Consider the following 21568-nt stretch of genomic DNA (forward strand, 5'->3'; position numbering starts at 1 on the left):
TCTTACCCTTAAGGACCAGGGCTATTTTTACATTTCTGCTGTGTTTGTATTTAGCTGTAATTTTCCTCTTACTCATTTACTGTACCCACACATATTATATACCCTTTGTTATCGCCATTAAATGGACTTTCTAAAGATACCATTATTTTCATCATATCATATTATTTACTATAAAAAAAAATTATAAAATATGATGAAAAAATTAAAAAAAAACACACACTTTTTCTAACTTTTATCCCCAAAATCTGTTACACATCTACAACCACCAAAAAACAACCATGCTAAATAGTTTCTAAATTTTGTCCTGAGTTTAGAAATACCCAATGTTTACATGTTCTTTGCAAGTTATAGGGCAATAAGTACAAGTAGCACTTTGCTATTTCCAAACCATTTTTTTTCAAAATTTGCATAAGTTACATTTTAACACATCTGTCAGGAATCCCTGAATAACCCTTCACATGTATATATATATTTTTAGTAGACACCCCAAAGTATTGATCTAGGCCCATTTTGGTATATTTCATGCCACTATTTCACTGCGAAAAGCGATCAAATAAAAAAAATCGTTCACTTTTTTACTAACTTTTTCACAAACTTTAAGTTTCTCACTGAAATTATTTTGGTAATTAGAATGCCGCTACGCACTACACTTGTATTATGCCTAGCAGTGAATGGGTTAATTAGGTAGCTTGTAGGTAACTTGTAGGGTTAATTTTAGCTTTAGTGTAGTGTAGTAGACAACCCAAAGTTTTTATATAGGCCCATTTTGGTATATTTCATGCCACCATTTTACAGCCAAATGCGATGAAATAAAAAAAATCGTTAACTTTTTCACTAACTTTAGGTTTCTCGCTGAAATGATTTACAAACAGCTTGTGCAATTATGGCACAAATGGTTGTAAATGCTTCTCTGGGATCCCCTTTGTTCAGAAATAGCATACATATATGGCTTTAGCATTGCTTTTTGGTAATTAGAAGGCCGCTAAATGCCGCTGCGCACCACACTTGTATTATGCCCAGTAGTGACAGGGTTAATTAGGTAGCTTGTAGGGAGCTTGAAGGGTTAATTCTAGCTTTAGTGTAGAGATCAGCCTCCCACCTGACACATCCCACCCCCTGATCCCTCCCAAACATCTCTCTTCCCTCCCCACCCCACAATTGTCCCTGCCATCTAAAGTACTGGCAGTACTTAAATAAAAGGCTATCTGTTCCGCTGTGATGGACCTCCCCTTAGCCCCGAACCTCCCTGATTCCCCCAAACAGCTCTCGAACCCTCCCCCCATTACCTATTTGCTGCCATCTTGGGTACTGGCAGCTGTCTGCCAGTACCCAGTTTGCCTCCCAAAAAAAAGTTTTTTTTATTTTCTTTATAAAATTTGCATGTTTCTGTAGTGTAGCTGCCCCCCCTCAATACCCCCCTCCCTCTCCTCCTCCTCCCAGATCTTTGATCATTATTTCCCCCCCTTTTTTTTAGTGTCTACTAAAAAAATATATATACATTTACATATATATATATATATATATATACATATACCCCCTTTTTAATTTTTTTTAAATAAAATTTGCATTTTTCTGTAGTGTAGCTGCCCCCCCTCAATACCCCCCTCCCTCTCCTCCTCCCAGATCTTTTGATCATTATTTCCCCCCGCTCCCTCTCATTCAATTACATTGGTGGCAGCGGTTGCTGCGCGTGCGCACACACACGTGCACATGCGCACCCCCTGCACCCCCCCCGCACGCTCCCGGTTGGGACGCCCACCCGCCTCCCTGCAGCTGCTCCCACCCACCAATGATCAGGATCGCTTCCAGCTGCTTTAAACCCCTAACGACGTACAGGGTACGTCGCTGGTCTTTAAAGACCAGTTTGTGTGTGATGTACCCTGTACGACGTGTGTTGTTAAGGAGTTAACAACCTTTAAATGAGTAATCATGTATTATGATAAACAGGATAAACCTACATATGCATACAAAACCAGAAGCTTACACATTGTACCCAAACAGAAATCAGCATCAAAATTATATTGTGTGGGGAACTGAAGAATTACAGAAATCAGCAATGGAGAGTCTATTTGTGGCCCCCAGACCTTTGAGCCAATTTAACAACTGGTGGGCGGACATGATTTGATGTAGCGAATCATGTCCGTCCGACATCGCTAAATCCCGACAGGTGACAGCATACGCTGTCGGCATTTAACACTGCACAAGCATTTCTAGTGAAATGCTTGTGCAATGCCGCCCCCTGCAAAATCGGCCGCTAGCAGCGGTGTCAATCATCCCGATCATATCTGATCGGGATGATTGCAGTCCACCACCTCTTACGACCACTGCTTCTTAACTTCTGTTTCCGGCGAGCCGGAAACTACGATGGTGGATTGCAGCATCCGCTGCTTAATAAATCTACCCCTTTGTATTGGACAAGCCTACTCTATGGTTTTTACTATTAATTACATATTATTTACATAAACTACATTGAACTGATGAACCTAAGTGCTAATGTTGTTGACCCAAACCATTTTAATCTGAATACTAACGTGTTTTGATTTACTTGTGATTGTGGAATGTTATGGTTACTATTTGATGGCTGGATGCTATGTGATCAAACAATATGTCTTACACACAATAACTTCTGAATGAGGGCTGCATTTCTAGTGTCAATTTTCAGTGTAGGCCCAAATAGCACCATAGACTCATCTAGATTTTTATCTGATACATGATGACCCCCTGGCTACAAAATCTAAGGACTATTTCAGAAAGTGGTGGCTATCAAATCAAATGTACGTACACCTGCTAATTGTACATGTACAAGTCAAGCTTAAAAAGTGATTATGCATATATAATGCAAAGTGATCTGACTGCATGTCAGTAGGGATCTATCTTATGCAGGGTAATAAACTGAGTGCACATTATCAGGATAGAATCATAGTGTGATAACCTCAATGTATATTAGGAGCACAAGCTCAGCAACCGTTTGCTCTCTGCTGTAGGTGATCTATAAACTGTATATTATCATGACAGCATCACCCAGTGCTTGATCTTTTTACAACTTAGAGTAATTGCATTATTGTTTGTAATCAGGACAGGCTCAGAAAATGTTGGTTGTCTGTGCGGTGTAGAGTGAACTTCAAACGACTGTATAGAAACAGAACAGTGGTATGTTTGTAATGTTGGGTGTTCTCCTCACTATTATCAGGCAAACCTACACTGTCCATTATTAGGAAAGGCGCAGTACAAGTGCTGCAGAGTTATATCTACTCCCATGTGGGTACATCAGCTATAAACAACTACAGAACGTAGCAGTGTAATTTGTGTGCCACTCACCAGTTATTTACTTGTAGAATTGTTAGTCCTGTGTCCTGTGCCAGCTGTTTTTTCTGTTCCTCTGATGGGTATGGGTGCTGCAAAACAGGAAGCAGGAAACATTCTAAATACACAGGTACAGTCTCACTGGAAGAATAATATAGGCTGTTACATCTTATGTTCAGTTATCTCCCTTAGCTGAACACATTTCACACAATATTCATAAATGTAATGTATCGTATTATTTGATCAAATCTGTCAGCTGCAGGAGATTCTCAGATACCTGTTCACCAAATTACATACAGTATATTTTATGGTTCTGTAATGTAAAGTGCAGGAGACTGAGAGGCCAGAATAAATAACAACAGATACCTCATATTTGATTCCCACAGCCAAAACATTTGTGCTAAGCTCCCACCTCATGGCATATTCTTACAGTATGGGACAGACTCGCAGAATAATTATACCATGGGAAACGAGGCCATAAACTGTGACTGTCCCAGGAAAATAGGGACAGTTGGCAAATATAGGATACTGGTTAGGGGACTTTATTATTTTCATTATGATTACTATAATTATTTTTTTTAAACCACATTCTCCTACTTTTACCTTTACCCTCACTCTGTGTAGCACACTGAACATGTAAAGGGGACACTACATTGCAGATTAGAATCTGAGCAGACAATGCTCTAATATGTTATAGCATTTTATGACTGAACTATTGCTTGTGTATAAGTATGTGTTTAATCCCAGCAAAGGGGTTAAATACGTAATTAAAGTAAGCTCTAAAGCAGCAATTCACTACTGGGACCTAGCTGAACACATCTGGTGCATAGCTATCGATCACCAGCCATCTTCCAGGGATGTGTTGCAGCTCATGAGCTTAACTAGGAATGCTTGTCAACAAAGGATGCTAAAGCACAAAATAAGTTGATAATAGAAGTAAAAGGCCTCTATTTATCAAGCTGTCAACTGCAAATACGCTGGAATTCCGCAGCGTATTTGTGGCGAGCCTGATTCGCCGTAGTTATAAAACCCTACAGACCGGCAAAAGTAGAATATAGTGACGTAAAATACGATCCGGCGGACTCAGTCCGACACAGATCGATGGTTACGTCACTACAGATGTTCCGAGCGCAAGTTCGGCACAATCTGACTACTTTTGGTAGTTATCAAATACCTACCAGGTACGCTCGCCACTATTCCGGCCCAGGGTACCTGGTTTTCAATCCGCCACCCTGGAGGCGGCGGATGCCATAGGAATCAATGGGAGTCTGACAGCAGCGAAAGCTCATGTTCGCTGCTGCCCGATATCCCATTGATTCCTATGGGAATGTCTACACTTAACACCCTAACATGTACCCCGAGTCTAAACACCCCTAATCTTCCCCCCCTACACCGCCGCCACCTACATTATACATATTAACCCCTAAACCACCGCTCCCGGAGCCCACCACAACTCTATTAAAGTGTTTAACCCCTAAACCGCCGCTCCCGGAGCCCACCGTAACTCTATTAAAGTGTTTAACCCCTAAACTGCCGCTCCCGGACCCCGCCGCAACTCTAATAAATGTATTAACCCCTAAACCGCTGCTCACGGAGCCCACTGCCACCTACATTATACCTATTAACCCCTAATCTGCCATCCCCTATACCGCCGCCACCTACATAAAGTTATTAACCTCTATCCTGCTGCTCCTGGACCCCGCCGCAACTAAATAAATTGTTTAACCCCTAAACTGCCGCTCCCGGAGCCCACCGCCACCTACATTATACTTATTAACCCCTAATCTGTCCCCTACACCGCCGCCACTATATTAAATTTATTAACCCCTAAATCTAAGTCTAACTCTAACCTTAACACCCCCTAACTTAACTATAATTTAAAAAAATCTTAATAAAATAACTTTAATTAACTACATTATTCCTATTTAAAACTAAATACTTACCTATAAAATAAACCCTAAGCTAGCTACAATATAACTAATAGTTACATTGTAGCTAGTTTAGGATTTATTTTTATTTTACAGGCAAGTTTGTATTTATTTTAACTAGGTACAATAGTTATTAAGAATTTACTAAGTACCTAGTTAAAATAAATACAAAAGTACCTGTAAAATAAAACCTAACCTAACACTACACTATAATTAAATAAATTAACTACAATTAATTAAAATTAAATAAAATTAACTAAAGTACAAACCCCCCCCCACTAAATTACAGAAAATAAAAAAATAATTACAAGAATTTTAAACTAATTAAACCTAATCTTATCCCCCTAATAAAATAAAAAGCCCCCCAAAATAATAAAAATCCCTACCCTATACTAAATTACAAATAGCCCTTAAAAGGGCTTTTTGCGGGGGAATGCCCTAAAGTAATCAGCTCTTTTACCTGTAAAAAAAAATACAATACCCCCCCAACATTAAAACCCACCATCCACACACCCATCCCTACTCTAAAACCCACCCAATCCCCCTAAACCTAACACTAACCCCCTGAAGATCACCCTACCTTGAGACGTCTTCACCCAACCGGGCCTAAGTCCTCAACGAAGCTGGGCAAAGTCTTAATCCAACCGGGCAGAAGAGGTCCTCCAGACGGGCAGAAGTCTTCATCCAGGCAGCATCTTCTATCTTCATCCATCCGACGAGGAGCGGCTCCATCTTGAAGACATCCGACGGAGCATCCATCCCGACCGACGACTACCCGACGAATGACTGGTCCTTTAAATGACGTCATCCAAGATGGCGTCCCTTGAATTCCGATTGGCTGATAGAATTCTATCAGCCAATCGGAATTAAGGTAGGAAAAATCCTATTGGCTGATGCAATCAGCCAATAGGATTGAAGTTCAATCCTATTGGCTGGTCCAATCAGCCAATAGGATTGAGCTTGCATTCTATTGGCTGTTCCAATCAGCCAATAGAATGCAAGCTCAATCCTATTGGCTGATTGCATCAGCCAATAGGATTTTTCCTACCTTAATTCCGATTGGCTGATAGAATTCTATCAGCCAATCGGAATTCAAGGGACGCCATCTTGGATGACGTAATTTAAAGGAATATTCATTCGTCGGGTAGTCGTTGGTCTGGATGGATGCTCTGCATCGGATGTCTTCAAGATGGAGCCACTCCTCATCGGATGGATGAAGATAGAAGATGCCGCCTGGATGAAGACTTCTGCCCGTCTGGAGGACCTCTTCTGCCCGGTTGGCAGAAGGGTGATCTTCAGGGGGGTAGTGTTAGGTTTTATTAAGGGGGGATTGGGTGGGTTTTAGAGTAGGGTTTTGTGTGTGGGTGGTGGGTTTTAATGTGGGGGGGGGACTGTAATTTGTTTTTACAGGTAAAAGAGCTGATTACTTTGGGGCAATGCCCCGCAAAAGGCCCTTTTAAGGGCTATTTGTAATTTAGTGTAGGGTAGGGCTTTTTATTATTTTGGGGGGCTTTTTTATTTTATTAGGGGGATTAGATTAGGTGTAATTAGTTTAAAATTCTTGTAATTATTTTATTATTTTCTGTAAAAAAATTTTTTTTACCGTACTTTAGTTTATTTGATTTAATTGTAGTTAATTGTAGTTCATTTTGGGAAATAATTTAATTATAGTGTAGTGTTAGGTGTAATTGTAACTTAGGTTAGGATTTATTTTACAGGTATATTTGTCTTTATTTTAACTAGGTAGCTATTAAATAGTTAATAACTATTTAATAACTATTGTACCTAGTTAAAATAAATACAAACTTACCTGTAAAATAAAAATAAATCCTAAAATAGCTAGAATGTAACTATTAGTTATATTGTAGCTATCTTAGGGTTTATTTTATAGGTAAGTATTTAGTTTTAAATAGGAATAATTTATTTAGATTAATTTAAATTATATTTAAATTAGTGGGTGTTAGGGTTAGATTTAGGTTTAGGGGTTAATAAATTTAATCTAGTGGCGGCGACGTTGGGGGCGGGAGATTAGGGGTTAATAAATGTAATGTAGGTGGCGGCGGTGTAGGGGGGTCAGATTAGGGGTTAATAAATTTAATGTAGGTGGCGGCGGTGTAGGGGGGTCAGATTAGGGGTTAATAAATTTAATGTAGGTGGCGGCGGTGTAGGGGGGGTCAGATTAGGGGTTAATAAATTTAATGTAGGTGGCGGCGGTGTAGGGGGGTCAGAATAGGGGTTAATAAATTTAATGTAGGTGGCAGCGGTGTAGGGGGGGTCAGATTAGGGGTTAATAAATTTAATGTAGGTGGAGGCGGGGTCCGTGAGCGGCGGTTTAGGGGTTAAACATTTTATTTAGTTGCGGCGGGGTCCGGGAGCGGCGGTTTAGGGGTTAATACATATAATGTAGGTGGCGGTGGGCTCTGGGAGCGGCGGTTTAGTGGTTAATAACTTAATTTAGGTGCGGCAGTTTAGGGGTCAATAACGTTATTTAGGTGCAGGGGGCTCCGGGAGCGGCGGTATAGGGGGTAAAACAGTATAGTATAGTGTGGGTGCTTAGTGACAGGGTAGCAAGAAAGCTGCGAATAAGCCGATACTTGGTGCGCAACTTTTTGACAGCTTTCTTGATAATTTTGGCGAACGTATTCAGGTCCACGGCAGCGATGTTAGGCGAGCGTATTGGTGCCGTCGAATGCTAGAAAGTCGACGGCTTGATAAATAGAGGCCAAAGTCACTTAAAAGTGCATGCTCTATCTAAACCATAACTTTCATGTCCCTTTAAGGTTAGGGGTTGCTATACTAAACAGTGAGGATGCATAGCAAATAATTCCCATACATAGTTTTATGTAAATAATAATATTAATATAATTGTCAGCTTATAGAGACCTAGTCACTAAGTTAAAACTTGCAAAGTAAGCCTATAAAGTGCTTTATTGTTTCACTACACGGTGTTATGTTAAGTGAGAGACATGTTTTGTGGCTCGGTAGGCCCTGTGTGGAAAGAATTGCATGCTGTACAAAGAGAAGGCTAAATGAGAGTAGGGCACTCAGTCTCCATACTGCTAGTGTATCACGGTTCTGTGAAAGGGCACAGGAGTCCCATCCCCTGTGTTTGTACTGCAATATTTACACAGGCTGGAATGCTTCATTGCCAATACATTAGCCTGAGTCGAACAATAAATATCATCCATTCAGCACCAAACAAACTTTTTCCGCTTCTATGAAGGAATTAGTAAGAGTGAGTTAGAAATGGGTTATAAACAACCCTCCCTTCTCAGCCTGAGCACAGGCTGACAGATCTACAGTATATCAGCCTGCTTGTTTGTATTGTGGAGCTATGGAGAGACCATTACATACACCTTCTAGGGCATCACAGTGTTAAAGGGACACTGAACCCAAATTTTTTCTTTTGTGATTCAGACAGAGCATGTAATTTTAAGCAACTTTCTAATTTACTCCTATTATCAAATTTTCTTCATTCTCTTGGTATGTTTATTTGAAAAGCAAGGATGTAAGTTTAGATGCCGGCCCATTTTTTGTGAACAACCTGGGTTGTCCTTGCTGATTGGACAGCTCAAAATTTGAGTTCAGTGTCCCTTTAAGTCTGTGACTGTGTACTGCCTCTGTAGGCATTTACAAATGATAACACATAATAATGATAATGCAGAGTTAATATGGGTTAAGGATAACATTAAAATACATTTTTGTTATTGTTGGGTGTTGACAAGATTTTGGCTTCTTTTGCATCCTCACAATTGGATCCATGTAATTACAGCCAGGCTTCCCCCTCTTGTCGCTCCTCCCTGAGATAAATCCTGTTACATGTCTGTGGCTAACTGCATCTATTCTGCAAACTGGGGACAAAGTAAATATCTCATGCTTTTATGCCTAGTTTTAATGTGAAAATCATTAAAATGTCAAACTATTTGAAAGGAAAATAGGAGATAGCTGTACATACATACAGTGGATATAAACAGTCTACACACCCCTGTTAAAAAATCAGGTTTCTGTGATGTAAAATAATGAGACAAAGATAAATCATTTCAGAACTTTTTCCACCTTTAATGTGACCTATAAACTGTACAACTCAATTGAAAAACAAATTAAAATCTTTTAGGTAAAGGGAAATAAAAAAAAATAAAAAAATAATATGGTTGCATAAGTGTGAACACCCTTTAACTAATACTTTATTGAAGCACCTTTTGATTTTATTACAGCACTCTTTTTTGTTAATGAGTTTTTCAGCATGGCACATCTTGACTTGGCAAGATTTGCCCACTCTTCTTTGCAAAAACACTCTAAATATGTCAGAATGCGAGGGCATCTCCTGTGCACAGCCCTCTTCAGATCACCCCACAGATTTTGAATTGGATTCAGGTCTGGGCTCTGGCTGGGCCATCCCAGAACTTTAATCTTCTTCTGGTGAAGCCATTCCTTTGTTGATTTGGATGTATGCTTTGGGTCGTTGTCATACTGAAGGATGAAGTTCCTCTTCATGTTCAGTTTTCTAGCAGAAGCCTGAAGGTTTTGTGCCAGTATTGTCTGGCATTTGGAACTGTTCATTATTCCCTCTACCTTGACTAAGGCCCCAGTTCCAGCTGAAGAAAAACAGCCCCAAAGCATGATGCTGACACCACCATGCTTCACTGTGGGTAGGTGTTCTTTTGGTGATATGCAGTGTTGTTTTTGCGCCAAACATATCTTTTGGAATTATGGCCAAAAAGTTCAACTTTGGTTTCATCAGACCAGAACACCTTTTGCAACATGCTTTTGGGAAACTTCGGATGTGTTTTTGCAAAATTTAGCCGGGCTTGGATGTTTTTTTTGTAAGAAAAGGCTTCCGTCTTGCCATTCTACCCCATAGCCCAGACATATGAAGAATACGGGTGATTGTTGTCACATGTACCACACAGCCAGTACTTGCCAGATATTCCTGCAACTCCTTTAATGTTGCTGTAGGCCTCTTGGCAGCCTCCCAGACCAGTTTTCTTCTCGTCTTTTCATCAATTTTGGAGGGACATCCAGTTCTTGGTAATGTCACTGTTGCACCATATTTTCTTCACTTGATGATGACTGTCTTCACTGTGTTCCATGGTATATCTAATGCCTTGGAAATTCTTTTGTACCCTTCTCCTGATTGATACCTTTTAACAATGAGATCCCTCTGATGCTTTAGAAGCTCTCTGCGGACCATGGCCTTTGCTGTAGGATGCGACTAACAAAATATCAGGAAAGACCAACTAGAGCAGCTGAACTTTATTTGGGGTTAATCAGAGGCACTTTAAATGATGACAGGTGTGTACTGACTCCTATTTAACATGATTTTGAATGTGATTGCTTCATTCTGAACACAGCTACATCCCCAGTTATAAAAGGGTGTTCACACTTATGCAACCATATTATTTTAATGTCCCTTTACCTAAAAGATTTCAGTTTGTTTTTCAATTGAGTTGTACAGTTTATAGGTCACATTAAAGGTGGAAAAAGTTCTGAAATTATTTATCTTTGTCTCATTTTTTTACATCACAGAAACCTGACATTTTAACAGGGGTGTGTAGACTTTTTATATCCACTGTATATGTACAAATATATATATATATATATATATATATATATATATATATATATATATATACACACAGTATATATTAATAAACATTTGTTTCCAAAGCTCAATATCGCTGTCAGAATTTTAACTACGTCATGTTATGTTAGTCTAAACATACTTTAAAGTGCTGACATGACAAGATGTTATTTATGATTTCATATCTTGCTAGACTGAGGCTTAATCAGACAGTAAATCTAAAGAATGGCTAAACTACAGGCTAGATTACAATGGGAGCGCATATTTGCGCTTCCTCGAACCCATAATCTCCTCTCAGTTTCCCTCCCGTGTTTATTAATGAGTGCGAGATTACAGGTAGGAAGTGCAAATATAGCTTTAATGGAGCCTCGTTTTCATGCCGACAGTCTAACAGCCACAGCCCATGTAACCCCGATCGCAACTACATATTGATATAAATGTATATGAATGTATACATATATATTTATGTGTTTATATGTATGAATATACATCTATATCTATACACATATTAATACATAAATATATATGTATACTTTCATATACATATATATTTAAAGAGAAACAAATATTAATAAATGTGTCCCAATGGATCCCTACATAAAAGCACTTTTAGACAGTTTGCTTTCTAACACCTCACATGTCATAATTTTGAGCCCTTATAACTTTTCTGTGCAATCAACTTTAATAATAATTTGTATCACAGTATTACTGTACTGCCCAATGTATTTTTTGTGTGTTTTGTGCAACTTTTTAGGTTTGCGCTTTGGATAACACCATCTTTAACTTCCAACGTATTATTTCAGTAGAATTACGGGTGCGCCAGTACAGGTGCACTTTTGCCCCGACACAAGCACACAGAAGAGTGTGCTCCATCTGTAATCTAGCCCTGCATTTCCTCATACACCGTATGTCATCAGCACATTGTAAAATGGTGACTGTGCCATTGCTTGGTGCATCTACAGTGTTGTGGTGTACGTTTGTTTATTCCTGAGTTAAAGGATGTTTTGTGTTTTTATTGCAGAATGTATTAAGCTTTGCGTCAGCTCCGCTTTCATAGGGAGGAGATTGGCACTTCAGCTTACCCAATTCTATCATCCTTCTTTTGCAGTCATGGGGTTAACCATTGCCAGGTCAAGAACGTAAAAGCTCAAGATGAAGTTTAGTAACAAAAACACTATATATATTCCAGGACTATTGTAATTAAAACTTTAGACAAGTAACTTGTTTCTCAAGTATAGGATTTTGCAGTGCGTTCTGAACTGTAGGCAGCCTTTACTAGAAATTTAAGAAGTATAGTAAATCTGCGCCATTAAAGCTTTTCCAATAAGGGATATCACTGTTTGTTTTTTTTATATTTGATAGGACTATCTCAGAAACTTTATTTAATTTGTTTATTAAGATAAAAAATATGTTTGTCTCTAAAAGCAAACAAAAAAACTTAAATTATGCTTACCTGATAATTTTATTTTCTTCAGACGGAAAGAGTCCACAGCTGCATTCTTTACTTTTGGGAATTCAGAACCTGGCCACCAGGAGGAGGCAAAGACACCCCAGCCAAAGGCTTAAATACCCCTCCCACTTCCCCCATCCCCCAGTCATTCTGCCGAGGGACAAGAAACAGTAGGAGAAATATTAGGGTGAAATGGTGCCAGAAGAACAAAAATAGCAGACGCCCCACAGAAATATACGGGCGGGGAGCTGTGGACTCTTTCTGTCTGAAGAAAAGAAAATTATCAGGTAAGCATAATTTAAGTTTTTCTTCATAAATGGAAAGAGTCCACAGCTGCATTCATTACTTTTGGGAAAACAATACCCAAGCTATATAGGACACTGAATGCTAAAACGGGAGGGTACAAAGAGGCGGACCATTCTGAGGGCACCAGGCCTGAAAACCCCTACCCAAACAAAAACCAGCTTCGTCCGAAGCCAAGAAAAAAGGAAAAGGCCCAAGGACACTGACCGCAGAAGTCCATAACCTTTGTAGAGACCACAGGAACTAAACTCGACTGAGCCAAACTAGCTTCCGAAGAGACACCGTCACCCGACAGTTGGTCCCACAACAACACGACCCTTACTAGAGAAAGGGTTAAACCACCAAATTCTACAAAAAAGGAGAAAGGACACGGATAAGACATCCAATAAAGGACTCCAGGGAACCACGAAGTAGGGCACAAACGAGCCCCAAGGATACCAAATGAAAACCCCGAAAACCAGGGCCAAGCTAACAAGAACCCCAACGATCCAGCAGAAACAAAGGGAGGCAGACCCAAACCCCAGTCTGCACAGCATCCAAGGGATCAAAATTCCTGGAGTCTGAACAGAGAAGAGAATCTTTCCTAAGCAGAGTGTGTCCACACCCTGGAAACAACCGAAAACAAAGGTCTCTAAAAACCGCTGAACAGCAGCTCAGAATATCTAAATATTCAGAAACCCTAAGCCTCGTGCTCCAAGCTCATTTAGGCGAACACCTGACGTCGACACCTGAAAAGCCAAAACACTGCACTCTACCGTCATCCAAAGATGAATCCCAAGAATGCAGCCAGACCTTTCCACAAGAAATGAACGTGGAAGATAAACAAACCCCCCCCCAAGGAAGGCTCACCTAACTCGAGTACAAAATTAGCAAACAGATATCAGATCCTGCTCCAAGCATCAGACCAGCCCAAGCAATAGGCATGTCTGATAAAACAAGGGGAACAAGGTGATCCCAAACCCCCTGGGGAATGGAAAATGAGAGGAGCTCACCCCCCCAACAGAGCTCGGGTGCTAACCCAATCCGCTCTTCCAAAATTAAGGGCACTCCCAAGGAGAACCCCCTAGGACTTGGTATAGAAAAAGTGCAAATAGACCCCCTTAAGAAGTCCTGGCACAATACCCAAGGGGAGAGAACAGGCAAAAAACAGCGCACATGCCCACAATGACATGAGGAAGACGTAGCCTGAATCAAACTCCAGGACTGAATGGCGAATCACTCGGACACAACTGTTGATTGCAACAGAGAAAAACTCCCTCACCAAAAAAGGAAGCACATTCTGCCCGTCAGGGCAAACAGTCTCCCACTGATAACACTAGGTCATCCCAAACCAGTCCAACAGGATCATAAAATCTCCAGACCTTCCAAGAAGGATCAGAGACAAGAACCCTGTCCTGAACAGTCCACAGGAACATAAGTCTCCAACATCCAAGAAGGATCAGTGACCAGAACCCTGGACCCGGGGCAGTTCTAAACAAACTATACCCCCAGGGGAGCACATGATACCTGTCTGAAACAGAGCAGACATCACAGGGAATGTGATCCGGGCTAACCCGGAAAATGGGTACAGGACTCACTCGTAAAATTCCAAGCCCAAAAGGGAAGAGAACACCCTTAGTATGAGACAAACTCCCTACCTAAAAAGGATCACGCAGCCACTCTAGAGCCCAAGGCACAATGGACAACACTCCTGAAGTCCAAGACTAAGGCAATAATTATGAATACAAAGTCACCCGAAAAAAAGAGTTTAGAAATAGAGTAGTCTCCTCTCAGATTATCTTTTCGTAGGACCACACACAAGGGGGAAGAATGCAGAGCATCCCAAGCCCTGGCAGACAATCCAAAGCGAAAACTAGCAGTGGAAAGAAGGAGACAACACAGTCTATCGTCCCCGATATGGAAACGACTAACTCCCGGAAGCAAAAAGAGCCGCAAGGCCCCCAACTTTCTAACTTAAACGGCCAAAAGCCGCCAAGAAAAATAGGACAAGGTCCAGACAGCCTCGACTCAAAGAAAGAGAATATAAAAAAAAGGAACAAATCCTAAAAGGACAATCCCAAGGAAGCCTTGGAAAGGCAAGTCCACCAGGAACTGGCTGAATGAAGGACCTAAAATCATCCGAACCTACAACCACCTACGCGGAGGAGGGTATGCTAGTTCCTACAGAAATTGGGAACCAACTGATGTGTCACAGCGGATCTCAGTGGAGCCACGGCTGATTAAAATTAAAAAGGCCAATGAGGACAGCTACAATCCCCCATGCCCCTAGGCAAACCAAGGACCATCGTGTCCTCCTAGAATGCTAGCTGTAACTTTTAACGAAGAACAAGGAAAACAACACAAGTAGTATTGAGAACCACTTGGTGCCCCAGCCAGACCAGCCAGGCACAATGGGCGACACATGTCTGATATAGACCTCAAAGACAGAAGGATCTGAACCCAGTCAGGATCAGCATGAAGCAAAGGGCAGCAGAACTGTCAATGGCCACACAAGTCACCCCCTAGAAGGGAGAGATAAACAAACAGACAAACATAGGACAAAAACATGTCCTCACTCTTGAAACAAACTTCCATAGAAGTAACAGAGCGGCCACAAAATCGTGAGTATCAATTACAGAGAACATATCCAAATTAAATATAATAACAAACATGAGCTATTAAAATCAAATAAAATCCATCCTAACTAGATTAAAATAAAAGATAGGGCAACCGCAGGTTATCGCCCAGGAAGAACGGACACCCCCGCAGGACCAGCCCAACAGGGATCCAATACTTCCAAGCTCAGAACTGGAAAGGATACTCAAATAAAAGAAGATGATAAGAAGATTACTTCATCCCCTTATGTTTAATTGTACATGCCATTCAAAGAGGAAGACTGACAATCCCCCAACCCGTCAAAAGTGGGATCCTTCAGCATCGCCAAAACGTGCCTCAGTAGAACACGAAGGCACGCCATTATATAACGAAAGGCAAAACTTACCTCCGCCGGAGCAAATGAGGACCCTGGCCCCGAAGGTTGCCCCCCTGAAGACTCAGGGGCAGTCGCTCCTCCAGAAGGCTTAACTGGACGCCTGGGCACAAGGTGTACAGTGCAATCCATGAAAAAGTGTGCCAGACCATAAAGGCTGTGTCACTTGCCATAGGCCGTTATGTTCCGAAAAAGCCATGAGCCTAAGACAGAATCACATAAGAAACATGATTAAAGACCCCCCTGTTCAAACCCCCCCTCAGGAGATATTAACCCTTGATTCCAAGATACAAAGGTGCCTCACTGAGACCCTGTATTAAAGTTATCCCCGAAAGGTTGTAGCCCCTCTCGGATAAACAGTTGTATTACAGTATGATAAAAGTAAAATGAAACAGTCTTACCGGAATCTACGCCGTGGAACAGGAACACGGCCCTTCAAGTGTGACAGATAGTAGCATCGCTTCTGACATTGACTTGAGAGAAGAAAGCAGGCAGCAAAACTTGTCAATACTGATTGCTGGTGGAACCGTTAACATGAGTCAGGATGGTTTTGCAGAAAGACTCTCCCTGCATCTCCGGACTCATTCAGGCTCTCACTGAGAGGCTGACAGGACTACTTAAAACTCCAGTCCCATTCCGAAGAGTACTACCCTCCATAAGAGACTATCAAAACTTCTGACACTGCTCTGCCAACCTCCTGGGACGAAAGACAAAGAATGACTGGGGGATGGGGGAAGTAGGAGGGGTATTTAAGCCTTTGGCTGGGGTGTCTTTGCCACCTCCTGGTGTCCAGGTTCTGAATTCCCAAAAGTAAAGAATGCAGCTGTGGACTTTTTCCATTTATGAAGAAAATAAGTAATTATTTAGCATGATAATTGTTACAAACCTACATATAAATCTAGACCTAGAAACAAATACTGTGGATACACAAAGAAAAATATAAGTCAGCATTCTGTGTGGGGGGAGATAGTGGTGGTGGTCAAGTTGTGTATTGGATGGGAAGTACAGGAGGGCATCATCCTTGTAAATGGTCCTTCAGCTGGACACGTTGCACCACTGTCTGTAATGATTGTGCCTTGTTTATGGATTGTACATGGTGTACTCTTGTGGGTCTAACAGGTATTAAAAGGTTAATCAGCTGCACCCTCATGTGAGCACATGGCCACTAAAGGGTGCAGTGATCTAAGCTGGTGTAGGAGGCCACGTCTTCTATTAGAGATTATAATATAAAATATGGGAACACACGATCAGCGTGGGTGTAATTAAATTAATTAGCAATATAAAGTGTTCTGAGGGAAGTGTCTCCACACACAGAGGTATATGGATAAAACAGGTTTTAAATATTTAACAAGGAGCCATCTGCTGCATGCTGGTTTGTGCTTTAGAAATATAAATAAGTAGACAGGCCGCCATCAATGTGTACGTTGCTGGCCTCTGAAGTGGTTATATACCAAATCACTTCATGTCTCTAGTATCAATGAACATATTTTTGCTATTTGGGAGAGTGCTATCACATTCATAGAATATGCAACAAATACACCTCCTAACATACACAACATACACAAAATGTATTCAACAATGCACATTGTATACGTAAACAGCACAATATATACAGCATAATGTGATATATACATATAACACAATCATGTTGCTAAAAAATAAACATATTCTAACAGGCTGTCCCAAACCAGTGTGCAAACATCTTATACTAATATATGCACGTGACACTTTCAAAATACACAAATCAAATTAATTCAGTTAAAAAAATTTCACTCTTGATGTACTCATATAAATGACAGTGCTGACATCTTAGCTGTTTATTTTGATTTTATTTATTCTTCACTAAAAATTAAATTTACCAGCTTTGTGTCAAACCAAAACGTTGCATTGGCAGATACCTTGTTAAGGACAAAAATTGGCAGTATAATAGTTTGTATGGAAGAGCTAAGTGACTTTAAGCGTGGCACTGTTATAGTATGCAAGCTTTGCCACAAGTCAGTTTGTGAAATTTCTGCCCTAATAGAAGTGTCTAGGAGCATCAACAGCACAACCCCGAAGTAAGTCCACACAAACTCAGAGGGGAGCTTCCAAGTGCTGAAACTCATAGCCTATCATGTGCTGCATTACTCACTACAGAGTTACAAACTGCCTCTTGAAGCAACATCAGCACAAGAACTGAGCATCGGGAGCTTCATTAAATGAGTTGCCATGGCCAGGCAGCTGTACACAAGCCTCACATCAACATGCACAATACCAAATGTCAGCAGGAGTGGTGGAAAACACGCAACCAGTGGGGCAGTGGAAACGTGTTCTCTGGAGTGATGAATCACTCTTGCCTATCTGGCAGTCTGTCAGAATCTGGGTGTGTCAGATGTCTGAAGAACACTACCTACCAGAATCCATAGTGCCTACTCTAATTTTTGGTGGAGAAGGGATAATGCTCTGGGGCTGTTATTCAGGGTTTGGGCTCGGCCCCTTTGTTCTAGTGAATGAAGGGTCATCTTAATGCTACAAAGATATTTTACACAATTGGGTGCTTCCAACTTTGTGGCAACAGTTTGGGAAAGGTCTTTAACTGTTCCAGCATAATTGTGCCCCTGTGCACAAAGCACCTTGGGATGAACTGGAATGCAGATTGTGAGTCAGATCTTCTCACAGCACCACCCTGTTCATTCTTGAGGTTGGGAACAGCGATGAATCTAAATTATAAAAATATTGGGGGGGGGGGGGGGTTGATGTGCAAACAGTTGATCACAGGCTGAGGATGTACTATATCTTATCAAAGGCTTCCAATACTGCAGACTCCAAAACTGCAGATTGTATTGACAAATAACATTGATGAGATTCTTTAAATTAGATCAGACCATGTTGGGAGATCAGCTCCCAGCAACTTATTTTTGCTGACCATTTACCTCTGAGCAGCCTTTGCTAATAATGCCAGTAATGCTTGAATTTGTACCTGTTGTGATTCCTGAATCTTGGTACTTTTTCTTTCTCTTTTTCAATGAAAAATAGAAAACATCGTTCCTGACTTAGAAGTGAAAAGGTTAAGCTATTTACCATCAGGCAGTGTTGTAATACCACAGTACCTCTGAAGGAACACTCTGCTAAAAGCTCATTACCAGAAGCCCTCATTCCCTTCAGGGCATTGTGTGTCGGACAGGCCTCACTCTCAGACTCAGAGTGAGTATATTTAGTGAACTGGAGCTCAGGCATTTCCACCTTCAGCCTGGCCCTACAAACTTTCTGCAGAATTAGCACAGCTATTTCTGCAGGTGATTCATAATCTGGAAACATTTTATAGCAAGCGATTACCTCTTTGTTGTGTAATCTATTTATTAGGCTGGAAGCAGAATATCCCCCACACAACACACACTTTATTCTGAAGACTGGTGGCACTTATAGAAGGTACAAGCCCATGGAAAACACCCTGTGTAAGGGTGCAATACTCATGGGTATGGCCCCCTACCTTTTATCATCTGTGGCTAATGCCATGGCACTGCAGAATATGCTGGCACTTTATAAATAAATGCTAATGATGATAATCGAAATAATAACTATTGCAAAGAATCTCAAAGTTGAAACAATTTTTATTGAAGGTCTATTTAAAATAGTTGACAACATTTAAAAGCATCAGTTATTGGATCACTATATTTAGAACTGAATTTGGAGGCGTAAAGTTACATACATATGGCTAGCATTACTGTGCATGCGATATGGAAATATTGCGGCCTCGCTAGGTAATGCTTATATTACAAGTTGAAAATAAACTTGACCGCACAAGTGCAAACTAAATTTGCGCTCAACAGGTTAGCACAACTGAAGTCCTTGGCCTCTATGTATTAAGCCGTTCGCCAAAGTTATCAATAAAGCTGTCAAGAAGCCGCGCACCAAGTACGGTGCGATGAGCAGCGGACTGTTGTTAACTGACAGTCATTGATCTCGCTGCTCATCGGCTTCTTCGCAGCTTTCTTGCTAGCCTGTCACTAAGCACCCACACTAAATTATACTGTTTTACCCCCTAAACCGCCGCTCCCGGAGCCCCCGCACCTAAATAAACTTATTACCCCTTAAACCACCGCTTCTGGACCCCGCCGCCACCTACATTATATGTATTAACCCCTAAACCGCCGCTCCCGGAGCCCCCCTGCACCTAAATAAAGTTATTACCCCCTAAACTGCCGCTCCTGGACCCCGCCGCAACTATAATAAATATATTAACCCCTAAACAGCCACTCCTGGACCCCGCCGCCACCTACATTATACCTATTAACCCCTATACCGCCGCCACCTATATTAAAGTTATTAACCCCTATCCTGCGGATCCCGGACCCCGCCGCAACTAAATTAAATGTTTAACCCCTAAACTGCCGCTCCCGGACCCCGCCGCCACCTATATTAAACTTATTAACCCCTAAACCTAAGTCTAACACTAACACCCCCCTAACTTAAATATTATTTAAATAAATCTAAATAAATATTACAATTATTAACTAAATTATTCCTATTTAAAACTAAATACTTACCTGTAAAATAAACCCTAAAATAGCTACAATATAACTAATAATTATATTGTAGCTATTTTAGGATTTATTTTTACTTTACAGGCAACTTTGTATTTATTTTAACTAGGTACAATAGCTATTAAATAGTTATTAACTATTTAATAGCTACCTAGTTAAAATAACTACCAAATTGCCTGTAAAATAAAACCTAACCTAAGTTACAAATACACCTAACACTACACTATCATTAAATTAATTAAAAAAATTAACTACAATTACCTAAAATTAAATACAATTAAATCAACTAAACTATAGTACAACCCCCCCACACTAAATTACAGAAAATAAAAAGCAGAGCGGAGCCATCTTCCATCCAGCCGACGCGGAGCCATCTTCTTCCCACGATGTCCTAACACCGAATGCCTGGTCCTTTAAATGACGTCATCCAAGATGGCGTCCGTCAAATTCCGATTGGCTGATAGGATTCTATCAGCCAATCGGAATTAAGGTAGGAAAAATTCGATTGGTTGATTTAATCAGCCAATCGGATTGAAGTTCAATCCGATTGGCTGATTGGATCAGCCAATAGAATGAGAGGTCAATCTGAATTTGAGGGACGCCATCTTGGATGACGTCATTTAAAGGACCAGGCATTCTGTGTTAGGACGTTGTGGGAAGAAGATGGCTCCACTCCGGATGATTGAAGATAGAAGACGCCGCTTGGATGAAGACATCGGCCGGATGGAGGACCTCTTCTGCCCTGCTTGGATGAAGAATTCGGCCCGGCTGGGTGAACACGGCTCAGGGTAGGGTGATATTCAGGGGGTTAGTTTTAGATTTTTTTAAGGGGGTTTGGGTGGGTTTTAGAGTAGGGGTGTGTGGGTGGTCGGTTGTAATGTTGGGGTGGTTGTAGTTTTTTTTACAGGGAAAAGAGCTGATTACTTTGGGGCAATGACCCGCAAAAAGCCCTTTTATAATTTAGTATAGGGTAAGGCATTTTATTATTTTGGGGTGCTTTTTTATTTTATTAGGGGGCTTAGATTAGGTGTAATTAGTTTAAACTTCTTGTAAAAAATTTTTATTTTCTGTAATTTAATGTTTGTTTGTTTTTTTGTACTATAGTTTAGTTTATTTAATTGTATTTAATTTTAGGTAATTGTAGTTAATTTTTTTAATTAATTTAATGATAGTGTAGTGTTAGGTGTATTTGTAACTTAGGTTAGATTTTATTTTACAGGTAATATTGTAATTATTTTAACTAGGTAGCTATTAAATAGTTAATAACTATTTAATAGCTATTGTACCTAATTAAAATAAATACAAAGTTGCCTGTAAAATAAAAATAAATCCTAAAATAGCTGCAATATAATTATTAGTTATATTGTAGCTATCTTAGGGTTTATTTTACAGGTAAGTATTTAGTTTTAAATAGGAATAATTTAGTTAATAATTGTAATATGTATTTAATTTATTTAAATAATATTTAAGTTAGGGGGGTGTTAGTGTTAGACTTAGGTTTAGGGGTTAATA

The 21568-nt window shown here is 40.4% G+C and overlaps 1 protein-coding gene across 7 annotated transcripts in view; it reads right to left on the reverse strand.

Moving 5' to 3' along the window:
* Positions 1 to 21568, reverse strand: part of MEIS2 (Meis homeobox 2) — a 229639-nt gene that overhangs the window by 34417 nt on the left and 173654 nt on the right. For all 7 annotated transcript variants that reach the window (XM_053697961.1, XM_053697959.1, XM_053697962.1 and 4 more), the window contains exon 9: positions 3319 to 3395. In XM_053697961.1, coding sequence (XP_053553936.1) covers positions 3319 to 3395 — 77 coding nt within the window. The remainder of the gene's footprint in view (positions 1 to 3318; positions 3396 to 21568) is intronic.

Source organism: Bombina bombina, chromosome 1 (assembly GCF_027579735.1).
Source record: "Bombina bombina isolate aBomBom1 chromosome 1, aBomBom1.pri, whole genome shotgun sequence".
Taxonomy (NCBI): domain Eukaryota; kingdom Metazoa; phylum Chordata; class Amphibia; order Anura; family Bombinatoridae; genus Bombina; species Bombina bombina.